The sequence below is a fragment of the Geospiza fortis genome, unplaced genomic scaffold, assembly GCF_000277835.1.
Source record: "Geospiza fortis unplaced genomic scaffold, GeoFor_1.0 scaffold325, whole genome shotgun sequence".
Taxonomy (NCBI): Eukaryota; Metazoa; Chordata; class Aves; order Passeriformes; family Thraupidae; genus Geospiza; species Geospiza fortis.
The window spans coordinates 128852-150946 of record NW_005054427.1 but is presented as its reverse complement, the minus strand read 5'-3'; the positions used below and the strand labels follow the sequence as shown (position 1 = coordinate 150946).

Below are 22095 nucleotides of genomic sequence, written 5' to 3'. Positions count from 1 at the left end.
CCCCTGCCCACACCAGGCTCGCAACTCCAGTCGTGGTCGGGAGCCGGAGGCGAACGTAACTTTGACTTTTCTGTTTCCTTCCCGTGCAGGGAGGTGTCGCCATCCAGCCTGGCGGCAGGGTGTGGGCGTTGCTTCTGGGGATGACTCTAAAACAGGCTGAGTTTAGGTCACTCTGAAATTCGGGTTTGACAGCGTTTCTTGCCTAAAATGGGAAGCAAGTGCGCTTCGTGCGTTTGAAACTTTTTTTTCCGTTCTCAGCTGGAGCAACTGCTTTTCCAGAGATGTACATAACTGGGTAAAATACTGGTTTTTAGGACAGGAATCCTGTTTGTTTTGTTGCTTGTGTGGGACCATAAAACTATCTTCATTTGAAGAGGGGCATAAACACTAAAAGCCTCAGACCTGTAAAATGCAGACACTGAGATTCTCTGAGTGCCTTTGTGGCCTGCAGAACTGAAAAAAAAAATTAAGATGTGAAAAATCAGCTACCCTACTCCCACATTAATGGCAACAGAAGGGCATTTTGTGATGTTTGGGTGCTTGAAAATGCTCTTTACATCTCTTTACAGTTTTGTCTGCATCCTTGAGCATCTATGTGTATTTTGAAAGAGAAAATCTTTTTTGTTTGATTGTATGTGTCTATGTTTAAATCGTAAAATATTCAGTGTTGAGGAGACCACTGCCCCTTAACGTGTTTTACATAGTCTCTTCCTGTAGTTCCCCTTTCACAGTCCACATGGTTTATTGACAGCGTTGGAGTTAGAGATCTGTGGGAGTGTTTTGCATTAAGAAAATGAAGGTAACCAAAGAAAGGAGGATAGATGTGCAAGCAATTCAGTGGTCTAGATGTTTTAGACAATGCTAAAATAATATGAAATAGGAGTGCTTAACACTGAGTGATGGTCTGGCTAAAATGTGCAGAAGAGCACATTGTTTCTAAGTCACTGTATCATACTTGCCTAATAGCTAGATTGCAGCTTAGCTTGTGCGTCTCTCTATCCTCTGATGATCATGATTTTCATTCTTAATAAGGTGAACAGTGTCTACTGTAGGCAAAGAGGAATATTCTGATATGTAGAATGGCCTTGGGGCCATCCTTCCCTCCTTTTTTGCCTCCTTTAGCCATTCTTCCAAAACTTTCCTGTGCTGGGCTGAGACTGATGTAGACTCTTAAAATTTTCTATCTGTCCTAGAGACCTTAGGGCCTGGAAAAGCCGTAGGCCACCTCTGCATTTTATAAGCCACCCACAGGTGTTCAGACATACTAAGAGAAGAGACCTAGCTGAGTTTTGGACTGCCTTTTCTTGACTTGGTTTAAGCCAGGGCTTTGATTGTTGAGATTTCCATAGCAGTTAATACCCAGTGTTCATTCCTTGATTGATTTTAAAATACAGCTTCTAACTTTTTGATTTCTAGGTGGAAATCACTGAATTGAACAGCAATAACCATGGGAGATGCTGCAAAACCTTGCTTTGCCAAACAAAATAAGGAACTGGAAATTTTGCATCCAGAAGGATTAAAAGAAAGTCCCTTACAGATAGACTACCAGGTCGTGGATGAATATGGAAGTGGCTGTAGCAATAAAATAGATACCAGCCTGCAAAAGAAAAAGGGAACTCCAGGTCATTATGGAAGCAGTCCCAGGCAAGGGCCCCGAAGTGTTTTGAGTAGCCCAAATTCACTTAAAAACACAGCTTACTGTCAAGGGTCAAAGTTAAATGATATCCAAAGAGACCACAAGAAGAAGTGGGGATCTGATGATCACCATGATACTTCTGACACCTGGAGAGAGTACCGTTCTGTTGCCTGGATTCCTGGGCATGGCAGGACGAGAAAGGACTCTTTTCACGAGGTTGAAGGTTCTGGAAACAGAAATGTAAGACGACAACTTCAGGAAGATTTAATGAGAAAAGATGTACCAGACATGCAGAAAGGAAGTTCTGGTAATCACGTTTCTTTGTTTTTGCATAGCTATCCAGTAAAATAGCTTACTACATGTGTTACTGAAAAGTAAAATCTCAAGATTCACTATTAAAGCAAAAAAGTGGTTTTGTTCTGTCATGTATCGCAAACTATTGTCTGCTCTGTACTTCTAGCACTTCAGACAAATTGTTACAGCAAATAATACAGAACTTGTTTTATAGATTGTGTTGTCTTTATAGTTTAGCCTGTGAGTGATAGGAGTAAGTAGGTTGCAGCAGCTGTGTAGTATCCCTGTTTGTTGTTTTTCCCATACAATTTGATGGATCTGTCAAGGCTAGTGAGAGATTTTTCAGTTAAGCTGATAACAGGGTCAGATTTTTGGAGCTACCAGTGAGGTGTTTAACAATGTGTCTTAATAAAGATAGAAAGCAACGCTGTGTCAGTATTGTGAGAGCTCAGTACAGCAATAACATGAGTCTAGTTCTGTCATATATATTTAACTTCCCTGTGAGCAGTTGGTACTAATGCTGAGAGTACAAACCCAAAGCATTGAAATGTCAGGATAGACAGCCTAAGGGAGGGTGAAGTGATTGATACAATAGCATTTTCATTGAATGCAAGTAAAGCAGAAAAAGGAAGCTTAAAAGAATATAGAGAATATAACTTGTGTGTGATGCTGCTAGCATGGAATGCCAGTTGACAAGAAACCTGTCTTATTTTATTTAAGAGTGGGAGCCAAAGACAATAGTAATCAGACCCTCTGCTGAGAAGAAGAGCTCTTGCTGGGTGACACTAGGAAGTCCAGCAATTAAATGTCCTTTCCTGTGCCGGATGTTTTCACAAGTTTTTTCTTCAGTTAAAGTTTTCTTTAGTTTCTTCTTTTACTGGATGTAATGAACTTTTTTCTGTGAAACTTCAGGAACTCACTGAAATAGATTTTTGGAACCACTGGCAATTATACTTGAGAACTTAAGAGAAGTGAGCTACTGATTACAGCAATGGGCAAGTGTCTCTTAAAAGAGGAACTAAAATAATTAGTGCGCAGTTTGAGTCTTGGGGGTCAGTTTTGGAACAAATAATATACTGTGAGCATTTGAAAGGTAACAAAGATAAGAAGCAGTAAGTATACATTTGTTACTAAAGGTATGCCGAGCCCTAATTTATTTATTTAAAATAGGCATCAATCGCCTGTGGACATGGGAAAGGTAGTTGGTAGGTATTGATTGTACTAGTACTGTACTACTTTGGATACTCTTATGTGACAGTTCTGTAAGTAAACTAGTGGAAAATTGTCTGGATTAAATTAATGTAAGAGACTTGCAGAGCTAATTAGGTAACTATACTCAGAAAGTACTAAGGATATTGTCAGTTAAAGAAAGTAGTGAATGAACATCTAGTGAGTGAGGATTCTATTCCATTCAATGTTTGTTATACTACTGTAATGATGAATGAAGAAAGCAGACCTATTAATTGTGTGCTCTAAAAATTGAATATGCTGTGGAGCTGGTAGGAATGGAATGCAGGAAAGCAGGAAGGTCAATTAAAATAACTTTGCACAGTTGGAGAAATGACCTACATATAGCATGAAATACAAAGGATATGTAAATGCGATTGTTTAAGGAGGAGTATCAGCTGTGCAAATAAAGGAGGGAAACTTACCATAAAGTCATATTTTTTTTGGAGAAGGATCTGACATGGTAGTGAATCAGAAGATGATAATGTAGTCGTTATCATGGGGTTTGTGAGGCATGAAAAAAGGCTCACAGTCTGAAGTACCCCGTTTTCTGAGTATCCTCCATCAGTTTTGGCACCCCACTTGTATGAATAAAATGGAAGCTGTGCAAAGAAAAGCAAGAAGGTTGTCAAGATATGTAGGAAACAAGCTATTCAAACTGTAAAGAATGCCCAATATTTCTGCAAAATGAAGAGGGTAGGGAGGCATAGTAACAATCTTCTGTGTAGGAAGCTGTTAAAAGCTGATGTAGTAAACTATATTGTTTCTTTCCAGTAGATGGGACACAAAGCAATGGGCCTAAAATTGAGCAAGAAAGATTCAGATGGGGAATAAAGGTCATGTTTCTAAAGGTAAAGCTAGGGAGGTTCTGGAGAAGTTGTCTGGACAGCTCATGGAAAAGGTGCTTGAAGGCCTTTAAGAACAGGTTAGCTGAGCATTGCTCAGATTTGACAGAGTTCGTTTCATCCTGCTGTGAAGCACAGGCATAGCATAGCTCACCTCTTGAGGTCTCTTCAGAAGTTCTGTGTCAAGTAGCAAAATTACTAAAAATGTTTCTTCTAGCATTTACTTGAAATATTTTGTGCAGTTGTCCTTTTCATTGCCTTCATGTCTTTTTTTATTGTAGCTCATAAGGAAGTTTACTAAATCTCTGAGACACTGGTCTTTGGTACTTTATTTAATCATTAACCTGTAATTAGATTGTCAGTGTTGTACCTACCAAATATTAGAAGTATTTATTTAGTTTGTAAATTTTTTTCAAGTTACTTGTTGGCTACTGAAATAATTGATAAGTAGGTAATTGTCACAGGCTTTTCTGTGAAAACATTGATATATCTCCAGGTTCTGTCCACACTGATTAGTTAAAAAATGTAGTGAAACAGATGTGGCACATCTTAGGAATTTGAGCAGAAATGTCGATGCAAAAATGTAGGATGTGGGGAAGGTTCAGAAGCTCTGACTTCTGTTTCTGCTCCCTGGAGATTCCTTTGGAGTACTGCTTCTACAGCCTCTTAGGCCTAAATTCTCTTTATTGCAGCTTAAACTTATGCTGCTGCTGAAAGAAATCATATTACTGTCTTTGCCCTGATACTGTTTACACCACTAATACATGCATGCTGCATAGTGAACTGAATCAAATACCTGGTCACAAACACACAACTCTATTACTACCCTTTTGCCAATCATTAGAGACAAAAATTGTGGTCATGAGAAAGAAATTTTTTAAAGGTATTTGGAAGAGGAGTTTATCTGTTTTTTTTTGTTTGTTTTTGTTTTTGTTTTTGTTTTTTTTTCCTTTTTTAATTACTACAAATTAAACCCTCATGCTATGATAAAAGTTTGGGAGTCTAAGGAAGTTGCATGAACTTTCTTAGAAGAAGGGAACTTTAGAAATCCCAGGCATTGGGACATCCTGTATAGCTGTACAAGAGAAAGGCAAGGTATGAAAATCTGACGTGTATATTTATTCCTGAGATGATTTTTACAGGTGTTGGCTTTGGGCCAATAGCAACTTCTGCTTTAAAATGATGATAAAATTTGCTTAAAAGTAGAAGTGGTATTTAGCTTAATTTGTTCCAGAGCTTTTGCTGTAAACACAACAAGCTTTTTAAGCGTTATGATGATGATGATGACAGTTTTACATCTTTATTAAAGCAATGTGCACATACTTAGCGAGTCCATTCTTTAGTCTCTGTAGCCAGCAGTGGTGCTTACTTTTTTCCGCTTGTTTTTGTAATATTCTGAAGGTGGTACTGATCCATGTACTGCTTTAGCTGAAAGGCAAATTACATTATCACTGGTAATAATTCTTTGTTAATAAATTGTCATATATGAGCTAAACCACAACAGTGTCATATCAGAGTGCTGCTAGGTCTTATAAATCACTCAGATTGGATTACACTTTTTAATTCTATCATACTTGTAATCTAGCTTATTTGTCTGCCAAAGCCTAGCCAGGCATCCCAAAATCTTTGGACATATTCTATATTTTCAGTGTGATGACATACAGGTATATCTATTGCATTTAGTTCTATTTTTTTTTACCAGTTTTAACAGAGCTATCTAAATAAGGTAATTTTCTTCAGTGGAACAAATTAATTGATTTATTTGTAGTTTGGGACAAAGGTACTATAGATTGTGATACTAATATACACTTATCATTATCCAACTTGCACAGGACAAATTGTGAAACCAAACCAGGTAGGTGAATTGTGCTTTCTTTGACTCTCAAGTAAGTAGAATGTTAATTAAGGAAAAAAAAACTTAAATGCTGTGTGGCAGTCTGCAGTTATTTGACGTGTTTGCTCTCATAATTCTTTATAAGAAATGAAGAACCTTAGAAAACCAAGAAGACTGAGAAGAAGTAGAAAAGATGAGTGTGATCATGATGAAGTGGAAGATCCAGTCATAGATGAATCTGTGCTGTCAGCAAAAGAACTTCTGGGACTGCAGCAAGCTGAAGAACGCTTGAAACGAGACTACATTTATAGACTGAAGAAGGTGCTGCTGTCTTTACTTGTACAGATAAACCTCTCCTATTTTTTCTGCATATAAATATATTCTAGACTTTGAGCAATATCTGTGGTTGTAGCTTTAGTAACAGAATTTAAGTAATGATATTGCTGTTAATGAATGGTAGAAGGAAGAGGGTTTTTCTTTTGGGTATTTTTGCTAAAACATTGATAACAGTTCAAGCTCAAAAAAATGGCTACTCCTTTAGTTCTTGGAATGACATCAGATCTTAATTAAAATGCTGGACTAGTTGTTTCTTCAATTAATATATTCTCCCATGGGCATTGGGTGTTTTCTCCTGTAAAAGATAAGTTGTTGGGTGTGATTGACATGATACCATTCTTCTGACATTATATTTGATGTGCAAACTTTTTGATGGCAAATAAGAAGTGAAGAAAGCTCAAGTAAGTGAGTGTACATTTCAGAGTTAATCCACTGAACTTAGCAAGAGTACTGAATGAAGTGGAAATAATACTTTTATATATATTTTAAGGGTGTTTTTTTACTATCTTTATTTTAGCAACCTCGAAGCTACCCATCAGCAAAATATACCTGCAAGTTGTGTGATGTTCTGATTGAGTCAGTGGCTTTTGCTCATAAGCATATTAAAGAAAAAAGACACAAGAAAAGCTTAAAGGTGAGTTTAGCGCAAGAAAAAAGTATAAACTGTAGTTTAATGAAAACTTCCTTACTCCATTAAAAATTATGAAACTGCACTGCTTTTAAAACCATTCCACATTTAGTTTTTACCATGTTTCAATCTTTTTAAAAACTGTTGCATAGTGATACTAATGAAAACAGTAAGCCTGGTACCTGGACTTTGCAATGAGCAGTAGGAATAAGCAAATACGGTTGGTATGGAAGAATTAGAAGTTATAACCTATATGTCAGAATTAATATTTCAGTTTAATATGGCAGAAATTACTATTTCAGTACTAATTACTATTTCAGTTTAATAGTGCAGAAGTACTGCAAAAATTAAGCACCTGTGGAGTATTACAGATTTGTTTATATGTAAACGAAATAGGTTTGTTTTGAGCATAAGCTTCAAAATAACTTCCAGCATGACATCAATTTTATCTTTTTTTTAAACATCTTCTACTTTCTCTGCTTGAAGTGGACAAAAATATGTCTTATGCCGGTTTTCTGTTCTTCCTCTTTACCTCCTGTCTTTTCACACTTCATAGGTGATGAAAGATTGGTGATTTTTTTTAAAATGTGCCAAATACATGTATATATATCTCTGAACGTTACTGAAGCCTCCTGGAGTATCAGATTCTTTATTACTTCAATTATCTACATTACCTGGAAAATTTGTGGTGGGGGTGGTATTACATGGGATGAGTTGTTGGCATTCATTTTAGCATGTAAAGCAACTCATGAAACTCATTAAAACATTGGTCTTATCTTGAAAGGAAAAGCAAGAAGAACAGCTGCTGACTGCGCTTCCTCCTCCAACGCCTTCCCAGATACAAGCTATCGGTGTTGCTATTGAAAATGTTGTGCAGGAGTTTGGCTTAAGTAATGAAGATCTAGAAGAAAGGCTTAACATTAAAACAATGATGGAAAACTTGCTGCGTCAAAAATTGCCAGGTATTATTTGCAGTTTAAGTGCTAGATATGCCAACTTACTAAAAACAAAATAACAACAAAAACTGAACAAAAAAATAACTCAACCAAAAAAATCCCCAACAGCTTATGAAATGAAAGCTGAATTAAAAACCTTGGCTCTCTAAATTCTAAAACAGCATGTTTAGTTACTAGTTAGTTGAACAACTTGATGTAGCAATATAAACCTGTTCCAAAATTAAATTACAGTGGTGTTCATGACCCAAACAGGCCTGTAGTAAAAAGTGAAGATAAAAAGGATGTGAGAGCGATTTGACCTTCATGATAAGCCTTTACCAACAACAGCATGGGAGGCAGGATTTAGTAACAGTTCTGGGCTGTTGAAGACCTTTTTTCTTTTCCTGTGCCTACCAAAACCAGGTGTAGGTTTAAGATCTATTAGCAATGCTGTAAGTAGCTACAGGCTTATAGTTAGGCATAGTGTAAATGAAGTATAATTCTTTTTGTTGCAGAGTGTTCATTAAGATTGTATGGCTCCTCCTATAGCAGATTTGGCTTCAAAACCTCAGACTTAAACATAGATACCCAGTTTCCTGCCAATGTAAGTAAGGCCATTTTATTAAGTGTGTGTTAGTGGTGTTGAGTGTGGTTTTTTGGTGTTTTGCATCTTCATGTAGACTATATTGTAAATATATTTTATAGTGTGGTAGTAGCAGTATTTATAAAAGCCCCTTGGGTAAAACAGAGGCAGTCTGGTCTTAAAATAACATTCTTCGTAGAACAGTAGTCATCAGGCAGTGTAATACATCTTTGTGTTTTGTTGAAACTTCTTCTGAAAACACTTAAAACATCTGTACTCTTGCAGTCCTCTGAGACAGATTATTATTTATATTCTCTAACAGCTGGAATAAATAACACTTCTGTGATCTTGTTTCAGTATTGATCCTGGTTTTGTATTGATATATTCACATATGCACATTTTGAGTACTAGGTTATATTTGACCCATGAAACCTCATGGTTATTTATATGTGGAGTAATTTAAGTCTTAATTTATCATGCAAATTGTTTTTATGCATCTTTGTGCTTGAACATTGAAAAGGAATTAAGGACATGATTCCATACTTAAACTTGCTCCTTCTGTAGTTGATTTGGCAGTCACATTGTTAGAATTTAACATTTCCTTTAGAAACCGAGAATGATCTATGTTCATAAAGTGCATAGGATTCTAAAAGGCCATAAGTTCAGTCTTTAACATGATGTAAGTCCAATGTGTCAGAATGCAGTCATATTTAAGCACACTGAAGCAATAATTCTGTTGGTGGGGGTTTTCTTACCATAACCAAGTCTTTGGTAGAAGTAAAAATAACTTTATTAACAATTTCCTTCAAAGCAAGCAGAACTCCTCTTCCTTTTGATGCAACCTAATAAGAGTGAAGTACACGTAGAGGTGGTTTTAAATTTGAGTTGTAGAAAATCACTTTCTTGACAGGTGGTTGATACAAAAACAGCTTTATTCCTTTTATTGACAGATGACTCAACCAGATGTTCTCTTACTTGTGCAAGAAAGTCTCCAGAACAGTGGTAAGAAAAAATTGGTGCCTTCTCGATTTCATTAAACTCTTACTTAGTATTGTTGAATATCACTTCTGCTGAACAGGTATATCACATGCTATTCTTTTTTTAGAAAGATAGGAGCCTGAATATTACTGCAGAAAAGAATACATTAGGAGAACTACTTTTGGTTTGGCATTCAGTGTTACAAGGGCTGAAGTCCTCTCATTTTTGATGATGTGAGAAATTCTTAGGGAGGCTTTCTTCTACATTATGAGTGAAGATGTCAATACACATGAGATAGACTCTGCTCCTCTCCTCAGCCTGCTCTATTAGCCGTGCCTAGTGCAGAAAGCAGCCTAAGTTCTTTAACATATGTAACAGAAACCCAGTAATGTACTTTCACATTGTGGTCTCTTTTCCTGTAATAACATGCTCGAGTCTGTCAGTGCACGTAATGGCCTTGATGACTGCATACAGGCACATGGGTTTTTTTCAGATAGTGTAGCTCCGCGCATTAATACAAGGAAGTAAAATTTAAGATCCTTTAAAAAACTGCACTAACTCAAACCAATTCAAGCAAATGCAGACAAGAAGAAAAATGGAAATACTGGGTGGGGGGAAGAAAATTCTATTCTTTTTAAATGCAGATTGCAAAAGGTAACATTGTTTTCTTGCCTTTCTTTATGGCGGCAGTTGGGGAACCACACCGTATGGTTCAAAACACATATGTTTACTGACCTAGATTTTTGCAGTGGCGTCCCCACCATCATTGTATGTGCATTTTATTATCTGGACCATTATGGTCTTTGAGAATGGGGGTTTTTTTAAGTTTGATTAGAGGAAGAAGACCCAGATCTCGTAAGAAATTAGTATTGCTGTTGTATCACAAAAGCAAGTAATATTTGCATTAACATGTTGTGCAGAGTATTCTCTTGTGAGTGAGAAGATACAAGAATAGAGTGTTAGGTGTTTGAGGTACTGCAGTGGCAAAAGCAAGATAATTTTCAGTGAAATTAGGTGTCCAGTTGACTAAGTAACATCACAAAAATATTGTCATTTCAGAACTTTTGAGTAAAGTATCTAAAATTGTTTGACAGTTTCCTCCCCTCCTGGCCCAGTCAAACCGTAGTTATCAAAAAATAAGTCTAGTTTGGATCAAATCAGTATCACTAAGAGAAGGGACGAGGGGGGCTGACAGCTGAATGATATAAAGAATAAGGAAAAAAAGAGAAAAAGCATAGCAAAAGGATGTCATGTAGGCAAGCCTGTTCTATATTTACATAAAAGATTGTCAAGTAACCAGGGGAAAAAGTTTCTTTCTGTATAGTAGTGATGTAACACTTTTTTTTTTCACACTAATATTGTTCCATAGGTGTTGTAGGTCTCTCTGCATGCCTCAGTTACTGAAGCCAGCTCTTAAACCGAAATATACCTCCTTAATTTTACCTACTGTGTATATATGAATTTTGAAAAGTTCTGGTTTTTCTCAGTATTTTCCTAACAGTCCTTCATGTATAGACCATATTCTTCCTATCGTATGTACTTTATTTTTCTCAATATTAGTCATTATATTAGAAGCTGAAATTCTACCTGTACTCCTCTAGTTGCATCCAGTTCAACATATTTTTATCAACATCATGCTTAATGTGGCTTCTTCTTTTTCTTTTTCCCATTTAGAATCTTTTACGGAAGTTGATGCAGATTTCCATGCTAGAGTACCAGTGGTGGTGTGCAGAGAAAAGCAAAGGTCTCAGTTGTCACTTTGTGTGTTCTAATAGTATATAGCAATGTAAATTATATTACCACCTGATAAATGACGTTTCTGTACTAAATTATTACAGTTCCATGGATCTTGAAACACAAACTAACACTCATGGGCAAGTCATTCCTAGCCTAGAATAAGAGGGTAAGGGTTGTTCTGTCCTCAGCTGTGTATTTCCCAACCCCTTCAACCATTATGGCTTCCAGCATGTACCCTTACCCTTCCATTTGGGATTATTGCTTAAGCAGAAACTTTCCTTTCTTATAGGTAGAGTAGATACCGTATTAAATTATAGATTTCTGTAAGGATAAGAACAGTTGCTTAGCTTCGCTTGTATTTTGAGAAAAGTGAAAAATATTTTATTTTGCCCATTTGATGAATGTCAATTAAGATTCATGAAACATTCTATAAACAGCTACTGATAAAAATATTACCAGTTATTTGGTGCTACCTTGATTGTTCAGTGTTTAAAAATATTTTGTGTTATGTGAAAACAGCATAGAAACTGTTTGATGGTGGGTGTGGTGTGGGAAGACATTTTTGTTTCATGAAGGAAATGAATACTATAACTTTTTCAATTCAGTAAATTAATATTAGAAAAATACTTAAATTTGAATTGTATCTTAAAACACTCGTACAGGAAATTATAATCATATATTCTCAACCTAATTGTAAATCTAATTAGTATTGCATGCTGCTTTTCATGCAGAGATGCTGTCTTTGAGAGGCTATCAAGTCTTTCCTTACAGCCTTCTGCTACACTGTTCTATGAGGTGCTTTCTGATCTATGGATGTTACAAAACCTTAAAGATCTTTCATTTCTTTTTGGATTTTAGTGGCCTTATTTGTAAAGTGAGTGCAGGGAATGAGAATGCTTGTCTGACAACAAACCATTTGGCTACACTTGGAAAGCTGGAACCTGCTGTCGTACCTTTAGTGATTGCCTTCAGGTACTGGGCAAAGGTGAGAGTCATTTGTACTCCCTTATCTGTGAATAAATATTGAATTAACTTTGATATTATGCCTGTAGTTATGGTTTAGAAAATGATTGTTGAAACAGCCCTTGGAAAACAGTTGAAATAAGGACGTAAGTTTTTATAAATCAGTAATAATAGAATTTATAAAATGTACATTTTTGCGTGATAATGTTCCACTAAATTTCAAAAATGGAGTTTTAAGCTTCATTCAGTGGAATGCAGACTGTAAGTATCCCACTCTGTTACCAAACTAGCCAGAGGAATGTATATGAGATGGAATTGCTAGTTTCTCATAAACTTAATCCATCATGAAAAAAATGAAAAAGCTGTTTGTCTCTATTGTAGATGAAAACAACCTTGGAAATTAACATAACTTTTAAAATATATGTGTCTGCAATTAAAATATCAAGTAAAAATTGAAAGACTACTGTATCTATGCAGAAGGAGCTATCATTTTTTGCAAATGTGGTCTATGCTGTCTGTTTTGCCAGTCTGTGTCCTATGGCTCTTACACTGAAAATGTTATGGTAGCATGGTTGTAACTGCAGTAAATATGCAGGCCTTGAGAAAAAATTGCATCTGGTAAGAGCTCAAAGATATCTGAGTTTCTGTAGTATTCAATGTGACTTCTGAACAGTAATTAAAACAATATTTTCCATAGTATCACTTGAAGCTTTAATGGCTGCATGATTTGTTTTTACAGTTATGCTGTGTTGATCATCCTGAAGAGGGAGGTTTGTCACCTTATGTGTTCGCTTTAATGGTTATCTTCTTTCTACAACAGAGGAAAGAGCCCTTTCTGCCAGTCTATTTGGGTTCATGGGTATGTGTATTAATAACTGAAGAGTATAAATGAGAGGACCAGTTGCCTGTGGTGGTACCTAATCTGTCAGCTCTATGATCCTCTAAGCAAGCCATAAGCAAGCCATTTCTGCAGGTTTTAAGAATGTGAATTCATGTGTGAATTCATCATCATTCAATGACTACACTTAACTTTAGTATGCCTAGCTGTAAGGTTGCATTTCACAATCCTAGTCACTGGATTAAGTGCTCTGTTGCCCCTTCTGTGAATAAGGGGAGGTGGGCATTGAATAATGCCTTTTGCAACAATTTACTTCCTCATTTTTTTCAGCCTTTCCTCCAGACTCTTGAGAACTCAATCCACATAGCTACATCCCAAAACAACATCTTGGAATTTGCCATCTAATTCTCAAAAAAATAGACCATAGTTGGGGAACACACTGGTGCACTGATACCATCAGAATCACATTAGGAGTTTACAGCATGTATTTCTTTGCTTTAGAAACCAAAATGTATCTGGATGTCAGGAGTTGTATTATGGATGCCAATAATGAATCCAATTCTGGATTCTGGATTGGCATCCATTATACAACTCCAATAATTTAATTCCAATAATTGAATTCCAATTCAATTATATTAATTACATCCATTTTTATACTTACAGTCTCTTGTTATGTTTAGCACACATGTTCCATTTCCTGCAGCTAGTTACAAGAACCTTTCAGTTAGCAATTTTATCTACTACGTTCCTGACTCATTCAAAAGCACATGCACTTTTTGAACTGGATGCGAAAAATGTCCTGTTGTATATGACCATATAATTATAAGATACATATTTATGCTTGTCTAATGTGCAGAGAAATGTTTATATGACATAGAATTACAGAATTTTCTGGCCAATCTGTTCCAATGTTTGGTCACCCACACAGTACATTGGCACAAGTTCTTCCTCATACTCAGGTGGAACATCTTGCATCAGTTTCTGCTCATTGCCTCTTGTCCTCCTGTACAGCACCAGCTGGATCCGTCCTCTTGACGCCCTTCCTTCCCTCAGACATTGATGAGGTTCTCTCTCAGTTGCCTCTTCTCAAGGCTGAACAAGCCCAGTTTCCTCAGCCTTTCCCCATAAGTGAGGTGCTCCAGTCGTTTAATTATCTTTGTTGCCCTTTGCTGGACGCACTTCAGGAGCTCCGTGTCTCTCTTGTCTTAAGGAGCCCAGAACTGGACACAGCACCCCAGATGTGCCTCACCAGGGCTGAGTAGAAGGACAGGATCACCTCCCTCACCCTGCTGGCAATGCTCTTCCCAGTGCACCCCAGGACAACATTCTTGGCTACTAGTGCACACTGCTGTCTCGTGGACAGCTTGTTGTCCACATGGACCTTCAGGTCCTTCTCCACAGAGCTGTTTTCCAGCAGATCAGCTGCTAGCCTGTGCTGGTGCCTGGGCTTATTCCTCCCAAGGTGCAGGACCCTGCTTTTGCTTTGGTTGAATTTCAAACAGTTCTTTTCTGCCTATCTCTCCATCCTGTCAAGGCTGCACTCTGGGGTACTGGCCACTGCTCCTAGCTTTGTGTCATCATGACCTGCTGAGGAGGCCTTTGTCTCTTTGTCTCAGTCACTGCTGAACAAATTAAACAACACTGAGTCCAGTATTGACCCTTGTAGGACACCCCTAATGACAAGCCCATGTTTAGACCCCATGCCACTAATTACAACCCTCTGGGATCTGCCATTCATCCAGTTTTCAGTCCACCTCACTGTCTGTATTTCCTGAGTGTGGACACTAGCACACCCTTCCAAGAACACTGAGCTCTTGGGAGTTTTTTTGTAGAGAAGTATTGGGACAAGAGAGAAAAAGGTCGGGGCATATTCTAGATGTGGAACAGCTGTTTTTAAATTTTGGTCTACTGCAATGTGGGGACTAAAATTTAAAGTTCACATGATGTTTAGCTCTATGTTTCTTTCTTTGTTTCCTCTAGATCGGAGGATTCTCATTAAGCAAATTAACTAATTTTCATCTGAGAGAAGTCAAGAATGATGCTGTGGTTTGGGAGCATAACCCCACTGATGATTCTGATTTGCCACAAGAAACTTCCCCTAGAAGGGGCAAGGTCTGAACTTTTAAATTTGTTTCTGTAGTAGGCTAGCAGACACTGCTGTTCTCAAAAAAGAGCAACCTTCTATTTCAGTTTTGTGCTTATGTTTCAAAACCATGAGCTGAACTAAAAGATTGCATGACTGCTTGCTTCATGGTCTGTTGTGCTCTCAGCTCTTCGTGCTAAGTAGCTGGCAGGAAAATAGATATAATTTCAAACTCTTTGATAAGACCTTGAATTTTAATCTATCCAGGAGAAATAGTTTACAGAGTTGGAGCAGTTTTATCTTGGAATTAGATTAAGCATATGAAAAATATTTTGTCTTTGCTTTGGGCTGTTCTTGCAAATTATTCCTCTTGTAACAGCTTTGTAAGAAACAGTATCACAATGTGATTGCATGTTGTGAGAGTTAAAAATTCAGCCTAGACTTCGCTTAAAAATAGGCTGTATATTCCATTCTGTCCTGTGACATGAGATATGCTTATCTCTTTGAAATCCATGAATTATGGCATAAACACTTAAAGAAGCAATTTTTATTAATAATTGATGCTACTCTTTACCATTGATGCACTCTTCCATTTTGAAGCTTTATAGTGTATCTTCCAATCTTTTAATTGAAGTTTTTATTCAATTGCAGGAGTCAAGAACCAATGATAAATTCTGCCACAGTAGATTGCAGATGACATAAAGGAAGGGTAGCAATAAAACAGTTAAACACCTGTGTACTAAATATTATTTAAGGTTTTCTCCTGTAATTGACAGGTTCCCTTAGTGTTTGATGTAGGTCAGCAGTGTTCAGCACCTGTTGGTCAGCTGTGGCTTGAACTGCTTCGTTTCTATGCTTTGGAGTTCAATATGGCTGATTTGGTTATTAGCATACGACTCAAGGAACCAGTGTCTCGTGAATTAAAGGACTGGCCTAAAAAGCGCATTGCTGTGGAAGGTATATAAATATCTCTCAACAAACTTCAAAGAACTGTAACTTTAATTTTTATAAGGTGCTGACTTGGCTGTTAATGTTGAGTGTCACAACTTAGAAATTTTTAATATTGGACTGGTTATAGTAGAATATATTTTTTTAAAAATCTATTTGATATTTCTATTGAGTATTATTTTAAACATTATCAGAAATAATTAAGTGAACTAAAAGATTGTTTTCAGCACAATTTGTAGGCCTTGTGTCCCTACACAATGTTTAAGAGTTACTAGCAATTCAGACTCTGTTAGGATGTAAGTGTATTCTTCTTTTAAGAAATTAACTCTTTCACTGCTGGCTCACTTCTTCTTTCTACTAGACCCATATTCAGTCAAAAGGAATGTGGCGAGAACTTTGAACAGCCAACTAGTGTATGTGTATGTTCTTCACTGTCTGAGAGCAACTTACAAGTATTTTGCCTTGCCTCACAAAAAAAGTGCAAAATGGAGCAAAATACCCTCTTCAAATGCAAATGAAGAGAAATCCCAAATGCTGGACCATGGAAAAGATGCTATAAAGCATGAAGATTCTGACTTGCAAAACTTGGTTGGTAGAACAAACACAGCCATAATAGAAGATAGCATAACAGAGGATACACATATTCCTAGGGAGCATAAAATTGATCCTTCAAAACTGTGTGATGGCTCAGAAAGTTTCACAGAAGAAGAATTGGCTGATGATATAAGTCATCTGGGAATTACCCATGAAGACTCAGACTGCATAATTGAGGAAGTTATTTCTGGAGATAATGAGGATTTTAAACCTAGTTGTGAAGAGACAGAGAGTGAAAATGAGGATGAAGAAGAGGAGGAAGAGGAAGAACATGAACAACAAAAAAGACAATGGCATACTATTTTGGCTGCTGAGCAGAGAATTGATGAAGACAGTGACAGTGGAGAACTCCCTGTTATGGTGAATGAGCATGAAGTAGAGACATGTAGGATTTCAGACTTAGAAGGTTTTCAACACACTGCACTTACGGAGAGTGATGAATTTGGCTTGGAGTGCAGTGGTATAACAGATGATAAGATCAACATTGATGAGTATAGTAGCACTGAAGGTACTGATGAATTGGATGAATCCCCACAAAAATTTCTATGTTCAGCACAGAGTCAGATATCCCAAATGATTAACTCAGATGATGAGGAAGAAGAAGAGGAATCACCAACTCTTCTAAATCAGAGAGAATGCAGTGCTACCATTAGAGCTGGATGTGAACTAGATAACACATTTACTGGATCTGGAGATGATGATGCACTGTCAGAGGAAGAAGATGATTTTTCCATCCCCAGTAAATATGAAAACAAACAATTCAAAGAAAGTGTAGGTGGACCTCTGAGGAACAATTTGAGTCAAGAATATCATACTGAGAAGGGAAGCCATTCTGAAGAGACCACAGCAGTAGAACAGTATTTAGAATCTGAACTTTTTTATGAATTCAGTAAACAAGCATTTACAAAGGGCAAGGTAAGCAAGCTGTATCAGAGCATAAACATATTGCTTGTGTTCTGTTAGAAGTTATGTGAAAGTGTTGCTCCAACTTATTAAAGTACCATAGTTTTTAAAACTAATCTTGCTTTTTGTTCATGCAGTCTCCTACAGTAGTGTGTAGCTTGTGCAAACGGGAAGGTCATTTAAAGAATGATTGTCCAGAAGACTTCAAGAAAATTGAGCTGGACCCGCTGCCACCACTGCCACCCAAGTTTTCAGTTATTCTAGATCAAGTTTGTGTCCAGTGTTACCGTAAGTTTTTTCCTTTGAATATTGTGCCATAGAAAAATAATCTGAAAAAAAAACGTAATGCCCACTGACTAATGGTGTTATAAGGTGACAGTTTATTTCCTACATTGCCTCCAACTCTTAGATACAATTCTACAATTTGGCTTAATGGTAATGGCTCTTTATAGAACTGCTGAGTAGTTTTTATCTAGAGAACTAGAAGATGTTCAGATTTTTCTTCTGGCTGGTTCATTACTCATACAGGAAAATTACATTTTCTGAGAATCTAATTTTGGGTGGAGTTTTTGACTGATGCTTTTTCAGTATTTGTCTGATTTGAATTATGTTGACTGTTCCTTTACTTGTAGTTTTCATAAAAAAATACTTCCGTATTCTGGAAAAAATTGTGAAAAAATACAGTTTTGTAACATTTCTCCACTTTTGTTCTTTTCAGAGTGACCCAACTTTCCTCCTTTCTCTCTCGCCATTTCTGACCAGACAAAATGCATTATTTGTCTAATTAATGTTTTTCTTTGAGCAGGTATTTCTCTTCTACTTCATCCTTGCTTTCGTTCCTTCATTTTTCACTTGAATCTTTGCTCTTCATAAAAAGTGTTGCCTAAATTGTTGTCTTTTTTTTCTTCTTTTTTTAAAGATGATTTTGCTCCAAATATAGTGGAAGATCATGCTCGGGAACACATAAGACAAAGCTTGGAAATCTTCATTAGACAGGATTTCCCAGGTAATTAGGTCATTTTATCTTCGTATTTATATTTTTGATTGTTTTTACTTGAGTGTTTTCCAAGAAAATATAATTTCAGTATAATAAACACTTTAGTTTTGAATATTTAACCCATATTGTTGGTCAGCATTGGAATGCCTCATTACATTAATTTTTGTTCTAAGTCTTTTCAGACTTTTTTAAATTTGAATTTTTTCCATTTATTCATATATAGTACACATTATTGGGAAGGAACAATGGCAAGTTAAGGAAGAAACAATCAAAGCAGAAGTGGAATAGTTTTACATTTGTTATTTTAACTTTATTAATCAGACTTATTTTTGTGACTGCTCTTAGAAGTAACAAGGTTATTTTAGTACTTCCTACTGAAACTTACTGGCCTTGGAATATTTTAAAATATAGGCACAAGATCTGGCCTGTTCACAGAACCTAGGCATTTGATTTGTTTTTCCTTTGTTTTTTTCTGGAGTTCTTACCTGTAACACCTAGACTTCAGTTCATGGTCTCTTAAAATACAAAAATTTTTTTTTTTGGCTGGAGCCAGGTATATCCCTTTCCCTGAGAATCTCTGTACAAAACATTTTTCAGTCAGATGTCAGCTTGAACCTCAAATCATCATACTGATGATCAAAACATGCTGATGATTTAATTACTGGAAAACCTAACTTGTTTCTGGATTTGTCAGACTACTTATTTGAATCAATAATAGTAGAGATTCTTTTCTCATAAGCAAAGTTGATCAGAAAGTTTTCATGTACTACAGAAATACAATGTTTTCCCACCTGTATTAGAATACATGCAGTGGTTTGCAGCTACATACAATTTGAGATTCTGTGTTATATATAACTTGATAATTCTTGTTGATATATGGCTGTATTGCAACCCATGCCTTACAGGAACCAAGCTGGATTTGTTTGGCTCCTCAAAAAATGGCTTTGGCTTCAAACAAAGTGATCTTGATATCTGTATGACAATAGATGGTCTGGAAACTGCTGAGGTAGGTTCAGATTTTGGTTTATGGTTAAATAAATGCAGAATTTTGTTATATTGTGTATCTAGCATAACAAATCCATTATTTTATAAAAGCTTTTAATGTTAGAAGGAAATACTAAGGTACCACTGAGGCAGATTATTTTGGGGGTGACTACTGTTGCCCTAGGGTTGAGTATAAGAATGAAGTAGCCATTTTTCTCCCAGATTCTGCATTTCTAGCTTTATTTGTGCAGATAAGTAATTCTTGATTGCATGAACAACTGGGAATGGGAAGCAATTGAAGAGCACATCACTCTTCTTTCATGCCGAATATCAGCTTTTAAAAAGTTTCCATTATTACATTATCAACTGTTGATTTTACATATGCCATTTTGAAACAATTTCTTGTATTCACATCATTCTGCATAACATGAAACATTTTATTATACAGCTTTAAGCTTAAGGGCACATAATAAAAGGTTGCCTAAAATACTTGCAGCAGATACGCCTTTCAGCTTTTTTTCTTAATGTCTTAGGGACTTGATTGCATCAGAATCATTGAAGATTTAGCAAAAGTTCTCAAGAAACAGTCAGGTAATTTTCTGGAAAATTAAAATTAGTGATTATGGTTTTGTTACTTCATTTGCTGTAGTGACAGTGTTCTGGGGGGAGCACTGTGGGTGAAAATCATTAAGATACAACTAACATAGAAGAGTTAATGTTAGTAAGAGTGAGGTTGAATATTGTGAACATTTGGATTTACTTTTGTTTGTATATATAGGTATTCAAGGTTATAGTGTTATTGGACCACATCTGATCTGGACAGATAGTATGCTTATAACTTACACGCATAAAAATAATGATTTAAGACTTGAGGCTTCAGTTTAATAATTATGTACTTGTATGTAAAGTTGATAGTAAAAGATGTTCTGATACAAGTCTGCAGTGTGAATCCTGTTTTTTTCTACAAGAAATCATGAATTTTATAGTGCTCGTTTTGCTGTCTCTCCAATGAGTTGTAATGAACTATCATTTATGTCTTAAGCTTATTTCTCTATAAAGAAATTCTATACTCTTATTTAGACTGCTATTTATTTTTTGAGGGGGCTAAACATAAATTTATATGAACTATGTTTATCAGATTGATCATGTTTGACAAATTTCTGAAATCAGTGTTAAAATGTAACTGAAATACAAATTTGGGATCAACTAAGATTTTATTTTGTAACCTTTTGGCTACAGTTGGAAGTTAAGTGATACTGTGTAGCACTGTATTGTAGCCATGCAGTAATAAAACATTTCCTCCTAGGTTTAAGAAATGTCTTGCCTATAACAACTGCTAAAGTCCCAATTGTCAAATTTTTCCATGTCAGAAGTGGTCTTGAAGTAGACATCAGTTTATATAATACTCTGGTAAGGTTATCTCCTTTTTTATTTTATGTTGTGTAACAAAAAACTGAGAATCTGTTTCTTGAGACTGAAGTGATTGTTTGGTTGAGGTTCAAAAAGCAACTGTTTCCAGTTACCTGTTGCAGTTTTATGTTTCAAAGAAACCTTTTTGGTTTTGTTTGTTTGACTATGAATGAGTCAGCTGCACAGTTGTGATTTCAGAGTTGTCCTTCCTAAGGGTTGTCCTTCCTGAGAAAATCTATTAGTTTTTCAGTAATAATAAGAAACATAGTGGTTTCGGTATTGTAAATCTTTCTCAAATGAGAGTCAAAATAAACTAACTTGAGATTTTTTAGACTCTTCTTAGCATTATGGCTCTTGCCTAGCCTTTAGAATTGAAAGAGTGATTTTGAACCCAGCTTGCCTGAACTGAAACAGACTAGAAAGTAAAAAAAAAAAAACAAAAACAAGCCACAAACAAAATCAATCCATGTGTTCTTGGCCAAACTTTTTAGAAACAGATTTAGTTTATTTCAATGTCTCTAATTTTCAAAACCCTGTTCCTTGAAACAGCGAAGGAAAGTTAAGTTGTAGAGACAATTTTTAAGCTTTCTGAAGGTTTTTTATGAGCTCAAAGGGAGTCTTGAGGAGGATAACCACTAAGCGTGAAAGTGTTCTCCTTGAAGTTATGCTTTCATATGTGTCCATTGGTAGTTCTTACACATCTGGACTGAAATCTCTGGGTTCAATAGTTACCTTCTACCAAATATTCCAAAACTGTAGTAGGAGATAAATGCTTCTTGTTTTGAAGTATTATTCTGTGAATGCTGCTTAGTACCGCTTCCATACAGATCAAGGAAGTTGATAGGCCTTTAAAAGAGCAGGTGATAACCTCATTGTTGAGTGCTTCCTTTCTCAATATATATTCCTACTACACAGGGCTTCACATATGTATTTCTTGATTATGCACCTTAGAGTTTATCTTTTTCATGTTTTCAGCTTATTTTCTTCATAATTTCAGAGCTTCTTTATTTTCTACATGACTTCCTTATTTTTGTAGGCCTTGCATAACACCAGACTTCTGTCATCATATGCAGCTATTGATCCTAGAGTAAAATATCTGTGTTACACAATGAAAGTCTTTACAAAGGTAAGTATGTTTCAGGCATTCTAGAAGCAGTCATTTCTTCAGCAAGGGATGATCACCATGAAAGATAAAATCATGATTCTTTTTCTAGATATGTGACATTGGAGATGCATCTCGAGGTAGCCTGTCATCTTATGCGTATACTCTTATGGTGCTTTATTTCCTTCAACAGAGAAATCCACCAGTCATCCCTGTTCTTCAAGAGGTACAGTATATTGT

The 22095-nt window shown here is 36.2% G+C and overlaps 1 protein-coding gene across 1 annotated transcript in view; it reads left to right on the top strand.

The window, feature by feature from the left end:
- Positions 1 to 22095, top strand: part of TUT7 (terminal uridylyl transferase 7) — a 32833-nt gene continuing 10738 nt past the window's right edge. The window contains exons 1-20 of the mRNA XM_005426883.2: positions 1 to 55; positions 1417 to 1943; positions 5982 to 6157; positions 6690 to 6806; positions 7585 to 7762; positions 8251 to 8339; positions 9269 to 9320; positions 10971 to 11040; positions 11892 to 12018; positions 12736 to 12855; positions 14815 to 14946; positions 15694 to 15874; positions 16227 to 17374; positions 17500 to 17650; positions 18282 to 18368; positions 19265 to 19365; positions 19877 to 19934; positions 20650 to 20753; positions 21790 to 21879; positions 21968 to 22081. Of these exons, the coding sequence (XP_005426940.1) occupies positions 1448 to 1943; positions 5982 to 6157; positions 6690 to 6806; positions 7585 to 7762; positions 8251 to 8339; positions 9269 to 9320; positions 10971 to 11040; positions 11892 to 12018; positions 12736 to 12855; positions 14815 to 14946; positions 15694 to 15874; positions 16227 to 17374; positions 17500 to 17650; positions 18282 to 18368; positions 19265 to 19365; positions 19877 to 19934; positions 20650 to 20753; positions 21790 to 21879; positions 21968 to 22081 (3591 nt within the window). The 5' untranslated portion in view covers positions 1 to 55; positions 1417 to 1447. The remainder of the gene's footprint in view (positions 56 to 1416; positions 1944 to 5981; positions 6158 to 6689; positions 6807 to 7584; positions 7763 to 8250; positions 8340 to 9268; positions 9321 to 10970; positions 11041 to 11891; positions 12019 to 12735; positions 12856 to 14814; positions 14947 to 15693; positions 15875 to 16226; positions 17375 to 17499; positions 17651 to 18281; positions 18369 to 19264; positions 19366 to 19876; positions 19935 to 20649; positions 20754 to 21789; positions 21880 to 21967; positions 22082 to 22095) is intronic.